Source organism: Schistocerca americana, chromosome 4 (genome assembly GCF_021461395.2).
Source record: "Schistocerca americana isolate TAMUIC-IGC-003095 chromosome 4, iqSchAmer2.1, whole genome shotgun sequence".
NCBI lineage: Eukaryota > Metazoa > Arthropoda > Insecta > Orthoptera > Acrididae > Schistocerca > Schistocerca americana.
This window is the reverse complement of record NC_060122.1, coordinates 252472786-252490245: the sequence shown is the minus strand read 5'-3', so window position 1 is coordinate 252490245 and position 17460 is coordinate 252472786. Positions and strand designations below refer to the sequence as shown.

The following is a 17460-nucleotide window of genomic DNA, read 5'->3' as shown; positions in this document are numbered from 1 at the left end:
GCTGAAATTCCACATCCGAAGGTCTCGAGATAGAAAAAAGTGTCAGAGTTCCGAAAGAAATCTGCGGAGATAATTCGAGAGGAAGTATGCAACTCTAAATGTGGGTTATAAGAAGGTTATAGTTAAAAGTATGTGCGTAAGTTTTTGCCTAGTGCCATCTTCTTTAAATGATTGCGGTTTCCATTTGATTATTGAAGCACTAGCTCGTTGTCTCGGAGATTTTAGAAACAATGGCGTAAAATACGTATGAAGGTGATAGTTACAAGTCCTCAGAGTGAAAAGCTTAGGTGCATTACTCCACACAAATTTTCAAGGTTTTAATCCCCTCTCCTTCAGGTTTTGACCGGATATCCGATAGAAATGGCAAATTGAAAAAGACTCAGATTTCCTCTTGCTTGTGAACGTAGGGAAAGCCTTAACAAAGTATTAATAAACAAAATCAGAATATTTACAAGATGGGAAATGAAGTACAGACATCCTACGATATTTACGAAACTTAAGTGGTGGTAATTAAGTGGAAGTTGGAGAAAGAATTATTAATGGTAAGAATGTTGTAAAGCAAGACAGTAGCTTATCAGAATTTCTATCCAACGTACGTCAGGGAAGCAATAAAGATAGTTACAGGATAACAACAACAACAACAACAAATTAAACAGTTACCTATTAGGAACTCAGTGCATGTTCGATTTAGCGACTCCACGCCTCATCGTCACGTCCTGAAACCCAATCATGCAATAAGATCTGTATCACCATAACAAGAAGCTGAGACATTTTATTTATTGTTATTACTTCATACAGCTGTGTTCACGCCGTACGCTGTGATGGATAATGAAAGAGGTAATGGAAGATTTCAGAAGACGAAGTTAAAGGGGAATAGACAGCAACATCAAGGCACGCTAACAACAAATTTCTTGAACGAATGAATTCTTGGTAGACCTATTGAGGTGAATGAACTGCATCCTTAGCAGATAAAGACAAACGAAGAAAAGATGAAGGCAACGAAGTATAGCACAAAGAAGACTTCCTTAACGTCAATATTGGAAGTGAAAGAAATCTATCTAGTAAGAGAGATTAACATGCAGCAAGAAATAGACTAACACTGAACAAAAAAGTCTTCAGTAAAAGAGTTCTGTCGATCTTACTTACTGATCAGGAAGTGAGGAGGTAGTTCCTGAACTTACGCATCTGCAGCGTTGAGTTGTATGGAAGTCAAACACGGTTGCTCGTAAATCTGGAGAAGCAGCTTGAGTGTGATTATAATGAAGAACGTTAAGCATTAATTGGTCAGATGAACATAAAAAAGCACTAAAATCAATGTGAGGAAAAAAGTCTGCGGAACGCCTTTGCCATAAGAAGGGACGGTTAGGTGACACCGGTTGTGGCGTTCAGAAACTGTTACCATATCGCTGAAGGGGGCCGTAGAGCGGAGAAATTGGGGTAATCTAAGACGACGGTATTCAAACCATATTACAGAGGTTTCTGGTCGAAGCTGTTACATGAAGATAAAAAGGCACCACAAGATAGTAAAAGAAGAGGGTAGCCTAAAAATAGTCTAAGTATTGACGACTTGCCGGCCGAAGTGGCAGAGGGGTTCTAGGTGCTACAGTTTGGAACCGCGCGACCGCTACGGTGGCAGGTTAGAATCCTCCCTCGGGCATGGATGTGTGTGATTAGTTAGGTTTAAGTAGTTCTAAGTTCTAGGGGACTGATGACCTCAGCAGTTAAGTCCCATAGTGCTCAGAGCCATTTGAGCCATTTTATTCACGGCTTAAAAAATAAAATCGCACGGTTTTTGCCAGAATTCCCAGTTTATCACTGACAATCACTTTACAGGAAGAATCGTCAACTTCGCCAGGAGCATTTAAGATTAATTTTTACCACATCAACTTCTTTGATGTTAAGATGTCGTAAGCAATATTCTGCAGATAATGTAGTGAGACTGGTATTCTGTGATAATGGTATTAAATTTGGTAGCAACTTCCAGAATCTGCTTAAGAATAATACAAGTAAATCCTTCTAATCCATATTTAGATCATGTACTGAAGCTTACGAATGGCGCTTTGAGTAACAAACCAAAATATTTGAATATGGGAAACAAGTATCATTCAGGTTGCATGACAGTTATGGGACCGACAAGGTGGTGCTGTTGTTGAAACACTTAATCGAAATCGGGAAGAAACGGTTCAAATAACCGACCAACCATCCAGGTAGAGGTTTTCAGTGATTTCCCCAATTACTTCGACTGGTTCCTTTGAAAGTGCACGACCTTTCTGTGCTTGTGCTTTGTTCCTAATGACCCTGCTGTCCTGGCAACCAGACAATATACACTAGTCGTCCCTCCTTCTGATAGTTAGTGGCTTTTAAATATTTTATCAGTCACAATGCACAAAATAGCAGATTTCTAAGGAACTGCAACTTTGTGTCTACAACTACTGTTAATCATTCAGACCCCCAGATACTTAGCACTATCTGAGTGACTAAATTAAATCAGTCTGACTACCAGGAATGTAATAATTGGTTCAGAGTTACCCAGTCCACACTTGGTTAAAAATTAATGGTTTGTCAGTCGAGTGAGACTGTTAAAATATCGCAGCGTTTCGACGACTATCATACTCATTGTCTTCTGCAGCCGGCTGGAGACCAGCTCTTCACCAACAGTATTGGTCTACATTCCCAATACTTACTTGTTTTACTGTTTCTACACGGAAGGCCCTAAGTGTGAGCCTTCTTGTAATGCAAACACTGGGAACTCACTCATGTCAATTAACAGGTAGTGGAATGAACGCATGCAGGTGACTGAAAATTTATAAGGGTCCTACTCTAAAGGAAACCAGTTCCGCCTCACCTCAAAAAAAGGTAATGGAAAGAATGGATGCATATTATGAAGCTTGTAAACTAATCCTACGTTGAAGACAACCATTTCTATCAAGTACACACTGTCACCGCTATGGTATCCGTTTTAGTGGTGAACTTTAAATCTGACAAATGATAACAGTTAAAACGTTTTGATAATGGGTAATTATTTCTTAAAGGAATTTAGACTAGATAGCTGCGGAGTTTCTGTCAGTTAGACCTACACATCCTACGAAAACCTGCTGTGACACAGTAAAATTATTTTCACCAACATTTGGTTATACTTAGCTTAATTTGAAACTCAGCCTTTTCTCTGAATATCAGCAGTACCACATGAGTCTTAGATGTGCAGGAATTCTAAAATTTCTAACAGATCCTATAAGTCGAAGTGCAGTAAAGCGGAAACGGGATCATATATTTTCGGAAAATTATTCCTCTCTGTCTGTCTTACGTACTTCCTCTGTTGCTTTTAAACTGTAAGAAAATCAGTAGCTGACGAAACTTCATTATTTTCCAGGTGGTTACTCATCTACCAGGCACGGAAACACTTTTCGACTATGTTCCACGGGAGCTTGTACCAGATGAACTCGGAGGATCCGCTGGACCTGCTGAAAAACTTTATGGTATATACTGATTTTACAATTTTTCGGCGACCCCCAACATTTCTGGATTTATGTTACGTATATTGATAGGGAGAAAATCTCATTTTCAGAGAGTGAAGGTGGTGTCGAATTAGTTTCTACAGTTAGCTTACAGAGATAAAGTAATAATGTTTTTACCCCCACCTTAAGAGCACTCAATGTTATATTTTGTCTCTTTTGATCTTTTGTGTGTGCATCTACAGGAATCAAAAGCTACGAAATTTAATGTATGCTCCAAGATTTATGTGCTGCCATTTTCCACTGCTTAGTTACTACATTGCCGTAAATAATACTAGTAATAATAGTAATAATAATAATAATAATAATAATAATACTTTGAAATAACGAGACAAAGTTCGACGAGAAAGGGCACCTAGCTTCCTCAATAACCTGTGCTACGCATTACAATAAGTTACAATATCAACATTTTTCCCTTATGCTGCGCCCTCGCTAACTACAGTGACAAGTCATCGTAGGATATTTGGTTGTGAATTGCCTAGGGATTTATGTCCAGTCATATTATAACAGCACTTTCAATGTACTGCAATAATACTGAGCCTGCTGCAGGGTTCTTCATATAACTGACCCTCCTTTAACTTTCCTCTCCCCTACCAGGCCACCTCAGATAAATAGGTCCAATAATGTATTCCTATAGGCACATCGCAAAAATGTACAACTCTAAGTTATAGCAGCTCAATACATCCATTGTAAGGATGTGTCACATATCATTAAGATATGCCCTGCAACTTTACTTACTGAAAACCAAGTGTGTTTGGTAAACGATCTTGTGGTATTAATTTTAAGCCTCTTGCTCTTGCCTCAACTTGAATTGCATCAAAGTACGCTCTTTTGCATAGGCACAAAAAAAAAGGTTCGAATGACTCTTAGCACTATGGGACTTGACTTCTCAGGTCATCAGTCCCCTAGAACTTAGAACTACTTAAACCTAAGCAACCTAAGGACATCACACACATCCATGCCCGAGGCAGGATTCGAACCTGCGACCGTAGCGGTCGCGCGGTTCCAGACTGTAGCGCCTAGAACCGCTCGGCCACTCCGGCCGGCGCATAGGCACAGCTTCATCGCGTATAGGTAGCATTATCACGGCATAATGCAGAACAAAATGTTCATCACTTCAGCACCTAGAGCTGGCATACAAGTTCCATAGTCTCTTACAAATGATATGACACAAACAAGATAAAATATTCGCATGCACAGCCTCAGAACAAATTTAATTCATTCATAAAACAATTATTTTTCCATATTCTTGAGCATCTACCACTAATCATATAAAAAATGTTCGTCAACTCAACGTCTCGAGCGAACACAAGGTAGAAGGGTTCCAGGACTAGCCAAGAAGAAACAAACTGAAGGCACAGTGACACGGCCATGTAATACACAAAAAATATGTAACCGTCCTTATTGGAAGATCCGCTACAACAAGAGTCATTAAAGCATTAAATAATACTCCACAAATCACATAGGCAACTCCAGTAAAAAGAAAGAAACATTATCAAACTGTCACCAATTATCGTGCAGGGAAACATTCATTCTACACTTCTAAATAAGAATTAACTCAGACATACTAATTCACTGAATACCCTACAACAAGTTACACATCAGTCATTAAGAGAAGATGGAAAAAGAAAGAACTGTCATGAACTAGTTCACCAGTGAAGAACATAAAAAAATCTCAATTTCAAATATGTAACTTTAAGTATCTCACCTTTTAGATCGGTTTTTCATACGTAACTACCTTAAAAATGGTTGCCACCACATTACCAAAAGGCATGATTCTTTATATCTGTGTCCCATATATATTTCTTCAATTGCCGTCTGTCTGCCAATAATTTCTTATAAGCTCGCATTCATTTAGTTCTTTGGCGGCCACACATCAGGTACACACACACAAACGCAAGCGCGCGCGAGAACACGCACGCACACGTTGTGGCCTCTCATACACTCTCAAAGAAATAACTGCAGGGGATATTCAACGTAATGGGAACGGTGGTAGTAATGAGATGGTTGTGTTTAACGGTGAACAACGCAGTTAAGGCACGCGTAGTGCTGGACTATGCGTGTTCAATACGGACTACACACCCGTGCAGTTTGTTTACGAGTAGTACACACATCATATTTGCATTCGGAGGCCGAGGTCGACGTGCAGTGAAAGACCTAACAGAGTTCCAAAGAGGGCAGACTGAGGGGGTCCATTTGGCTGGAGGTTCAGTAACCAAGGCAACAAACTTACTGAATATTTCAAGAGCAACTGTTTCAACAGTCATGACAGCCTACACAAAACATGGAAGGACATCATCTTATAAACGTAATAGTGGGAGCAAACCAAAACTAAATGACAGAGGTCGACGTATGCTAATACGAATTGTGTCACAACAACACAAAACTACAGCAGCTAAAGTGACCGCAGAGCTCAATAGCCATATTTGAGACCCCGTATCTATCAACACTGTCCGCCGAGAACTCCATAAAGCGAAAATTCATTGACGAGGTGCTATACCGAAACCATTAGTGGCGACAACCAAGGCAAGAAAGCGTAACACATGACGTCAGGAGCATAAATCCTGGACAGCTGATCAATGGAAACACGTCATATGGTCCGACAAGTCAACGTTTAGTTATTTCCAACATCGGGCCAGGTTTACATCTGGAGAACACCGAAAGATGCCTGCAACCCTGATTGCTTGATTCCAACGGTTAAGCATGGAGGTGGAATTGTGACCATGTGGTTAGCGATATCATGGTATTCTGCTGATCCCATCATTACTCTCAAAGGCCGTGTTACAGCCAACGATTATGTGAACATTGTAGGTGATCAGGTGACCACCATGATTCAAATGTTGTTCCCCAACAATGATGTTATATTTCAGAGCGATGCACATATTCTCACAGCCTGGACAGCACAATCGTGGTATGAGGAGCATGCAACTGAACTTCAGCGTCTCTCCTGGCCAACACAGTCCCTAAACTTCAGCATTATCTAACCCCTTGTGGGCAATTTTCGGAGAGCAGATTTCCGCCTCCCTCGTCCCTACAGGAGTTAGAAGAGGTTCTGAACTAAGAACGGCATAACATTCCACTGGAGACTATACGGTCATTATACGACAATATTCCAAGAAGAATCGCAGCTGTATTGCGGGCAAATGGGGGTCCAACCTCTTATTAATAAACCATTCCCAAGTACGTCCAGGTGTTCACATTATTTTGCCTATCCCCTGTATTAGTTGCCTTCCTAAATTGTAGTGAAACATAGGTTGAGAATCTTAATGTAGTCGAAATAAAAAAGTGTGATTTGGGTTGCTTAATCATTACCCCACCAATAGTGATGTCCTTAATTCAAACAAAATATCCAAAAACCTCACTATAAGAAGTGGTACTATTAACATCCGGTATAACTTCCACAATGCTGAATGCAGGCATGCGAAAATGCATGAATTGTTGTACAAGTGGAAGTATAGGTGTTTTGGGTGGAGTTCTATGCCTGTTGCCCTTGGTAGGTCAATACAGGGACAGTTAATGCCGGTTGCGGATGATGTTGGGGTTGTCGTCCTATGATGTCCGTTGTGTGCTAGATTCGAGATAGATCTGTTGACGGAGCAAGCAAAGGAAACATGTCATCATTCTGTAGAGCGTGTTGGGTTGCACCAGTGGTATGTTTGCGAACGTTATCCTGTTGGAAATCACACCTGGAATGCCATTCAGGAATGGCAGCACAACGGATCCAATCTCCAACCTGACGTATAAATTTGCTTTCTTAGGAGAAAAAAAAAATTCTTAGCCAGGTTCGCAATAAAATATTGTATTGTGGAAGCCAGTTTCGGTAAACTATGTTACCATAATCGGATGTGCAATAACATTACAAAAGATGCTACAAACCGTTAAACAATTAATTCCAGATCAATTCATAGAGGAATCAATAACAACATACCTTCGTAAAGATTATTATAAACATCTTGTATAAACATCTTGTGGCAGAGGCGCTCAAAATTTTTCGAAAAATCCCCAGGTGCAGAAAATTTGACATGAATGATGTGTTGGTACTATATGCTGATGCACGTGGAGTTCGAGGTATAATTGTGTAATAGAACGATTTATTAATCGGAGCTTCCATGTATTCTAGTATCAATTATTGAGTCCATGCTGGATCTCTGGCGTATTCTATAAGTTACGCAGAGTTCCATCCGCACTGGATTCCGTAAGTGTATGTTGATGGATGAAGACAGATAGTTGGCTACATGAAAATATTCCTCGGCATCGATATGTATTAGTTCGTAATTAATATTCATGTAATGAAAAGAATGTGTTTTCGTAGGGTTTTTATTCAGTATTATTTGGTTACAGACGTCCACGCGCTCAATCTGAGATGTAAGCTGTAAGCATTTTTGACCGTTTTCTGTTGGCATGCCCCGTAGTAATTATGGCCTTGATATAGGCAATCACACAGCCTAATCTTTCCGTGCTCTAAGCTTTGTGTGTTGCACTGTAATAGTATAATTTTAAGATTAGTTGCGCTAGTTCCAGACCTTGGGTGGAACACCACTGTATTTTAATAATTTCCTGTAAGTTATTTAGGGATTCAGTCTAACTTATTTGTGTAATGTTTAAAAAATTTTAATTTTCTTTGGTATTTATGCTGGCGCTTACTTAACCATGCTGTCATAAAGGTACTTGCAGTTTTGTGATGATGTATTGCATTTATCGTAAATGTGATGTATGGGATGTCTCAACTATGTTTTGTCAAGGAGAAATCATCAAGAAGTTTTGTTTAACATTTCAAAACTTTTACACCTGAAATCGTGGTTGGTTTTAAATTACGTATTTGACCTTTGGTGGTAGAGACTATGCACTGCAGCGACGCCTGTCGTGCCATTTCTGTGGCGCCCTAGTAGGCATAACGTGTGATTATATGGATGCTATGTTGTGATGATGTGTGTACATAGTAATTTTAACTTTTACTTTTGACGTGCCAGCACATCATTCATGCCATATGTTGGTAAGATTTTGTGTGCCTCTGGCACAGGATGTTTGTAATAACCTGTAGAAGGTATGTTGTCATTGATTCCTCTATGGGTTAATCTGGCATTAATTGTTTGATCGTTTGTATCACCTTTTGTAACGTCATTACAGATCTGACGGTGGTAACATAGTTTACCGAAACCGGTTATCCACAATACAGTATTTTATAGCGGTCTTGGCTAAGGAGTTTTTCTTCTCCTAAGAAAGTAAATACAGATCGCTCCTGCATACTCGTTTGTGTAAAGTAATGTTCAAACTAGCGACAAGAGTGCGTGGGATATGCATGAAAGTATTCCTGATGTCATACGAAATCGTATCACAGCCCACAAGTCCATGTCTAGGTCTTAATTTTTGGAAATTTGTGGTACGATCTTATGGGACTGCTGAGCTCATCGGTCCCTGAGCCTCCACACTGCTCAGTCCAACTCAAACTAACTTACCCGTGGCCGAGGGAGGACTCGAACCTACGACGGAGCGAGCTGCGCGGACCGTGACAAGACGCCCCAGACCGCGCGGCTGCCCCGCGCGGCCAATGTGTAGGTCCAGTGGATCTTGCACACAGTCAGGTTGGACTCCTCATAACCAACAAACAGCACTGAGCAGAACCAGCTTTCATCAGCAAACACAATGGACGTGGTTCCTGTCCCACAAAGAGCTCTCGCATGACATCACTAAAAGTCGCAAATGGCGGTGCTTTGGTGTCAGTGGAATGCACACTACAGGGCATTTGGTTCGTAGCTGTCCTTGACTTAACCGGTTTGTAACAGTTCGTTGTGTGTCTGTATTGTCAACTGCTGCTCGAACTGCGGCTGCAGATGCAGTACGACGCTCCAGAGCCATGATGGTCTTTCCCCTCCCGTCCGGAGCCCGGTCATTTTACCACCGTGCATTCTCGTGACCAACGCTGCCTGCTATCATGTACAACGACCGCATTCATGCCAAGTCTTTCCGCAATATGGCACAAGGGACATCGAGCTTCTCGTAGCTCTATTACACGATTTCGTTAACAACTGGTGACTTGTTGATAATAGTTTCTTTGTCGCTTTGAACGGATTCTTGACTAACATTAACTCAGCAGGCCATAACTCAAAGGTAACTACCGCTCTCGACCGTTACTACGTGTATTCGATGCAAACATGATTTCCATTCTCATAGTCGTGCTACTATCGTCATTCGTAAGTGACTGGTGCGAAATTTGAATAAGCATCTTCCGAATGGAGAAACCTTTGTTTATGTTGGGTAACTCTTTCTCGGTATTGCGATTGTTTTCCGTCATTGTAGTAACATCACTATTCACTCAAGAGGTTGATGTCATTGGCTGTCACTGAGCAAAGAAACCATTTTTACTCATGTCATGCAGGCCAAGAGAAAAGGAATAACATGAATAACATACTCAAAACTCACTACTCAATACACAAAGAGAGATACAACACTTTATCTTGACAGATAGTTTAGGAAAATGTAAATATTCACAACGCGTCTGATCATTTGTACACGTGTTTTGCTCAAAGACCAGTCCCCATTGAATAAGACGGTCCCTTATTCGTAGTGAACATCATTAAATTAAGGCTAACCATAAACAACACGTCTTCTTACGCTACAGTTACACCTAACATTAAAACTCATTGCATACGAAATGTCCACAATAAACCTATCCTTGTCTCTCTTCTGATTTTGTAAGCTTCCCCATCACATTCCAGCTCCTGGCATTGTACGTCCAAATTCCTAGTGCGTTACCCTTTTCTTCATTATCCTATCCTGTTTTCTGATCACCTCCCCCTTGGCAGTCCCCTCCCACAGATTAGAATGGGGTCTAGTCCGGAATCTTTCACCGATGTAGAGATCATCATGACACTTTCTCAGTTAAAGAGCACGTGTCCTGTGGATGCAGCTTACGTGTCTGTAATGCAGTCATTTCCATTGGCCACTGCATCTTCATACCGTTGATCATTCTTCTGCCTGATGATTCTTCTGCCTTTCAGGAGCAGTTTCCCACCCCAAGGATAGGGGAGTGTCTTGACCCTCTATCAGCTTCTCTCCTCCGGACATCATAATGTTCGTAAAACTACACGAGGAAACCTCTGTAGCAGCTTAACACTACATAATCGTCAATCCAGTCACGATATTCGAAGACGATGTTGCACAAAGCCTTTAGAAAATTGCCTTAGCAATGAACGAAGTTAATGCAGATGAGTAGGAGAAATAAACCCGTGATGTTCGGATGCAACATTAATAGTGTCCTGCTTGTCACAGTCGCGTCGTTTGGATCTGGACGTAACCCTGAGAAGCTATGTGAAATGGAACCATCATGGCAGGATTGCAGTAGGAAAGGTAATGGAAATTGGATATTTATGGTAAGATCTTATGGGACCAAACTGCTGAGGTCATCGCTCCCTAAACTTACACAATACTTAATCTAACTTACTATATCTTACGCTAAGGACAATACACACACACAACCATGCCCGAGGGAGGACTCGAAGCTCCGACGGTGGGGAGCCGCGCGGACCGTGACAGGACGCTAAAGACCGCGCGACTACCCCGCGCGGCAGATGTAATCGTCGACTTCGGTTTATGGAAGAATTCTAGGAAAGTGTAGTTCATCTGTAGAGGAGACCGAATATAGCACGCTAGTACGACCTATTCTTGTGTACTGCTTGAGTGTCCCTGATCGGTATCATGTCGAATTAAAGGTAGACATCCAAGCAGTTCAGAGACGGGCTGCTAGATTTGTTACTGGTGGGTTCGAATAACATACAAGAGTCACAGAGATGATTCGGAAACTAAAATGAGAATCCCTTGACGGAAGGCGAAATTCTTTTCGAGAAACGGTATTAAAAAAATTCGGAGAACCGCCATTTAAAGCTGACTGCACGAAAATTCTGCTACCTCCAACATACATTACGCATAACGAACACGAAGCTTAGGTACGAGAAATTAGGGCTCATACGGAGGCATACACACAGTCGTTTTTCCCTCGTTTTACTTGCGAGTGGGACAGGAAAGGAAATGACTAGTAGTGTTCAGGGTGCCCTCCGCCACGCGCCAAACAGTAGACTGCAGTGTACCGACGTAGCCGTAGGGGTAGATTTGAAAAAAAGTATATTGAAGAAAATGTACCTCTACGAATGGTAAGCACATTCGGAATCAAACATTTGTAAGATCACTCTACACTATCTCATTAATCCCATTAACAGAAATCACTATACACTCCATAATCACTCAAACTTTTCAAGAATTCGTCATAATATGTTGCCAGTCATGTGGAAGAAACTATCTCACCGCATCAATGAACACTGATTCATACAAACATTTTAACGTATGAAAAATGTACTCAAAATGGAGCCTACTGATGCTGCCTATTTATACAAAGATACTTAAGTATCACATAAATACAAACACTAAATAAGTCACAGTGATTGAACATCAAAATATATGGTACTTCCTCATTTCCTGAAACTGAGCCCAGCATAAATCTTCCAAATTTTGTACCTCTTTGTCCAGTAATTGTGTTCCACATTTTTACATTTGGTTCCATGTGACTCGAATCATGTGGCAGTACATGCAGGGAACCTCTCACATCAAACCCAAAAACTCCAAAATATATAAGAATTCTAGTTCTCTTGATATCATCAAAGAAATTTAACTGAAGCTCTACCTCACGACCATATGACAACGGAAACAGACTCTTCATTTTTCAGAAACGACATAACATACTTTGAAACATTACGCCTTGTTCTCACAGCACTTTAAAAGAGTCACTAACATTGAACAAAGGGAACCACAGCAGTTTTGCGCTTACTCTGACCCACGAAGATGCTTACCTACCTTCTCATTAATTAATTATTCATTTTCATTATTGTCCCTAGTGAGTTGTACAGCTGGCTCATCCAGTTACTCAACAATCACGTTACCATAAATCATGTTGTATATTCGTTGTAAATAAGCCTGATTAAGAGTCTACTCTAGTTTCTGGTTTAGCATGTGCTGTTTTGCCAATAGGATCAGCTATAGGCCTCTACTTAACTACTGTGACGTACTCTAGATAACAACTGACTGGTACTGTGTCGTCTGTGCTCCGCTCAGCACCAATAGTGGTGCTACAGCAATAGCAAGTTCAAATCCGCCCTTGTGATGGCCTTCTGCACCTCCTCACTACTTTCTATACTTCCTCCTTCTGTATCGATCATTAGCATTTCTACGCTACATTGTTTTTTGTCAGCTCAATATTTTGATTGATCCTTTGTTCTCCTTATATCTGCTGAAGATTAGTGCACACTTTTTATTTTACATTTTATAATCAGTCTTAATTAGAGCCTACCTTTCCTGTAACTCTTCAGTATTAACCCTTATACCTTCTCTGTTTGACTCGAAATTTTCTTTTATTCTTTGATAATTACACTACTGGCCATTAAAATTGCTAAACCAAGAACAAATGCAGATGATAAACGGGTATTCATTGGACAAATATATTATACTAGAACTGACATGTGATTACATTTTTCACGCAATTTGGGTGCATAGATCCTGAGAAATCAGTACCCAGAACAACCATCTCTGGCCGTTATAAGGGCCTTGATACGCCTGGGCATTGAGTCAAATAGAGTTTGGATGGCGTGTACAGGTACAGCTGCCCATGCAGCTTCAACACGATACCACAGTTCATCAAGAGTAGTGACTGGCGTATTGTGACGAGCAAGTTGCTCGGCCACCATTGACCAGACATTTTCAGTTGGTGAGAGATCTGGAGAATGTGCTGGCCAGGGCAGCAGTCGAACATTTTCTGTATCCAGAAAGGCTCCTACAGGACCTCCAACATGCGGTCGTGCATTATTGTGCTGAAATGTAGGGTTTCGCAGGGATCGAATGAAGGGTAGAGCCACGGGTTGTAACACATCTGCAGTGTAACGTCCACTGTTCAAAGTCCCGTCAATGCGAACAAGAGGTGACCGAGACGTGTAACCAATGGCACCCCATACCATCACGCAGGGTGATAAGCCAGTATGGCGATGACGAATACACGCTTCCAATGTGCGTTCACCGCGATGTCGCCAAACACGGATGCGACCATCATGATGCTGTAAACAGAACCTGGATTCATCAGAAAAAATTACCTTTTGCCATTCGTGCACCCAGGTTATTTACTGTGGTGTTTCTGACTATCTGGGAGGAGACTCAGCAGTGAAACGTTTTACTTTTACACATAAACAAGAACGATCTGTCACACTACTACACTTTAAAACACAGTTTATATGTAATTCATGTCACACAGTCTCATACGGAACGTACATCCGCTTTCTTTTATATACTGTATATGATAAAATACTGTCATCCCCCTTCCCTTCTGTGTGAGAGGATGAATGAGCAAATGTATTTGTAGTTGCATGCTGGATGGTAGCAGACAAGCCTGTCTGCTAGAGAACAGTAGGACCAACGTCGGAACAGGTAGCTACGCTTTCTAAATGCAGAGAGGTTTCTATGCTTAGTATGGTTCTGTCCGTTCCTTGTCATGTTGGTATAGGAAGCTGCCTCTCTGGTCACTTCCGTTTGTATTTGGGAAGCACGCTCATAGGAGCGCAGGTCAGTCTGTCCGCGGCGAGCGTCTGAAGTGGTTAGATCTCCGGCTAAGCGCGTGTCTGCTAAGTCCGTAGGACAATGCATTTCTTAAGGTCAGCCTAACTGAAAATTTAATCACCTTTATTTCAGATTTAGCTCTAAAATATCTAATGTTATCTTAAATTGCAACGCAGTGTAATTCGCGTGTGAAGTTCAGAATATCTTCCGGTAGTTGCTTTGTCACTACTTTGTGAGTAATGTGGAACCACGTGTTGATCAGTAACTCTAACTAAGATCATCAATCTTAAATGCGAATGCTCGTGTGATTATAACGTCTCGTCTTGACAATATTTTTCAATATAGTAACTTTTCTTTATGTTCAACCCACGTGGGGTGTACTTTATGATACCAGTACCACGTGCTTATACAACTGTTTGACCCATCAGGTTAATAGTAAGACGATAGTAACCAGTTCGAGGTTTTTCTTTAGGAAATTGCGTTTCGATGTAATTTATTTTAATTATCAAAATTATTGTGGAGTTACACTCTTTGTGTAAACCAAGTTGACCACGTGAAGCATGTGGTGAAATCATCAAAGTAGCCCTCAGATATTCTTTTCGGGAAGATTTCACAGAGAGTTAGAATGAATTTAGTATACCAGTGTGTGGTAATTACATGACGGACAGGATTGTGCTACGAACGTAACTTCTTTGGGTGAAAATTGAATCGGTTGGTTGTAGTTAATTTCCTCTTGCATATGTTTCAACGTTCTTCGTGTGTTATTTTATAAATGCAGTGTTGTATGCAGTCTCCCAATCTTGGCTCCATATTTGATGTGTTCTGTAAGATTACAAATTCACATTTTTACAGTCCTGAATAAGGTACCAGCTTAGTTATGACTCAAGTTTAATATGCTGAAATTTCAATGATCAATGTTAAAATAAATTTCCAAATATAAACTGATTTATTTCCTTTTATTTAAATTCTCTTATATATATATATATATATATATATATATATATATATATATATATATATATATATATATATATCACCGGTTGTCGTATGACTATTAAAAGATTATAATTAATGTTAGTCTGGTTGGGAATTTGGTAAGCTAGACTGGATACCTGGTGAAACAGTTGCTCAGTAATGCAAGGTTAACTTCCCCAGACAGCTCACGGCTTTTAACCCGCTTATATTGAATATCAGCACCGCTTTCATAGCAAATTAACAACGTTACAACCGCATCCATGGTCTCCGAACTGATAGTCCATGCTGCTGCAAACGTCATCGAACTCTTCGTGCAGATGGTTGTTGTCTTGCAAACGTCCCCATCTGTTGACTCAGGGATCGAGACGTGGCTGCACGATCCGTTACAGCCATGCGGATAAGATGCCAGTTATATCGAGTGCTAGTGATACGAGGCCGTTGGGATACAGGACGTCGTTCCGTATTACCCTCCTGAACCCACCGATTCCATATTCTGTTAACAGTCATTGGATCTCGACCAACGCGAACAGCAATGTTGCGCTACGATAAACCACAATAGCGATAGGCCGACCTTTATCAGAGTCGGAAACGTGGTGGTACGCATTTCTCCTCCTTACACGAGGCATCACAACAGCGTTTCACCAGGCAACACTGGTCAACTGCTGTTTGTGTATGAGAAATCGGTAGGAAACTTTCCTCATGTCAGCACGTTGTAGGTGTCGCCACCGGCGCTAAACCTTGTGTGAATGCTCTGAAAAGCTAATCATTTGCATATCACAGCATGTTATTCCTGTCGGTTAAATTTCGCGTCTGTAGCACGTCATCTTCGTGTTGTAGCAATTTTAATGGCCAGTAGTGTAGTTTAGGCTTGTTCTCCCGTTTCATCAATATGTGTGTCCATTTGTTCACGTACTTCATTAGTATTAGCAATGATTTCAAGGCCATCCCCACCACAAATATAGTGTTTTTATGTAATACAGACATGATCTGACGCAAAGTGACTACTTCTCCACACTGAAATGGAGTGTCGTGTGGCGAGGGCCTCCCTGCGGGTAGACCCGATCGCCTGGTGCCAGTCTTTTGAGATGGGGCTGCTTCGGCGACTTGCACATCAATGAGGATGAAATGAGGATGATGATGACCACACAAACACCCAGTCCCAGACGGCAGAAAATCTCAACCCAGCCGGTAATCGAACGCGGTGCCCCGGCATGGCAAGCCGGCGCGCTGTCCACTCAGCTACGGTGGCGATCTTTTTCCCATAGTAAACTAATATACTACAATAACATTTAAGTAAACTAAATGTTAAAAACATTCAATTATACTCAGACGATGCACTACGAATACGAATTAAGGTTTGTTAATGAATCAATAAGCAAGCATTCTTTGTTATCTGCGCTCACCTTAAACGACAACAGGTTATCGCTAAATATTGTTTAAATAGTTGTTTATGCCTTCTTGACAGTCGTGGTGTCCACTAACAAATGTGACTGACCACTTTTAAATTAAATTTTTCACTGTACTTGCAATCAGCATTTGAATAAAGTCACTGATAAAATAGTAAACTGTTCATTAAATAAATACGGAAGTATGACAAAATATGGGGTATTGATGCTGTGGGATTCCAATCCCAAAGAAAGCAGGTGTTGACAGATGTGAAAATTACCGAACTATCAGTTTAATAAGTCACAGCTGCAAAATACTAACGCGAATTCTTTACAGACGAATGGAAAAACTAGTAGAAGCGGACCTCGGGGAAGATCAGTTTGGATTCCGTAGAAATGTTGGAACACGTGAGGCAATACTAACCTTACGACTTATCTTAGAAGAAAGATTAAGAAAAGGCAAACCTACGTCTCTAGCATTTGTAGACATAGAGAAAGCTTTTGACAAAGTTAACTGGAATACTCTCTTTCAAATTCTAAAGGTGGCAGGGGTAAAATACAGGGAGCGAAAGGCTATTTACAATTTTTACAGAAACCAGATGGCAGTTATAAGAGTCGAGGGGCATGAAAGGGAAGCAGTGGTTGGGAAAGGAGTGGGACAGGGTTGTAGCCTCTCCCCGATGTTATTCAATCTGTATATTGAGCAAGCAGTAAAGGAAACAAAAGAAAAATTCGGAGTAGGTTTTAAAATTCATGGAGAAGAAATAAAAACTTTGAGGTTCGCCGATGACATTGTAATTCTGTCAGAGACAGCAAAGGACTAGGAAGAGCAGTTTAACGGAATGGACAGTGTCTCGAAAGGAGGATATAAGATGAACATCAACAAAAGCAAAACGAGGATAATGGAATGTAGTCAAATTAAATCGGGTGATGCTGAGGGGATTAGATTAGGTAATGAGACACTTAAAGTAGTAAAGGAGTTTTGCTATTTAGGGAGT

The 17460-nt window shown here is 40.8% G+C and overlaps 1 protein-coding gene across 2 annotated transcripts in view; it reads left to right on the top strand.

The window, feature by feature from the left end:
* The window catches only part of LOC124612758 (alpha-tocopherol transfer protein-like), a 149506-nt gene that overhangs the window by 103804 nt on the left and 28242 nt on the right, over nt 1–17460 (top strand). For both annotated transcript variants that reach the window (XM_047141151.1, XM_047141152.1), the window contains exon 6: nt 3371–3476. In XM_047141151.1, coding sequence (XP_046997107.1) covers nt 3371–3476 — 106 coding nt within the window. The remainder of the gene's footprint in view (nt 1–3370; nt 3477–17460) is intronic.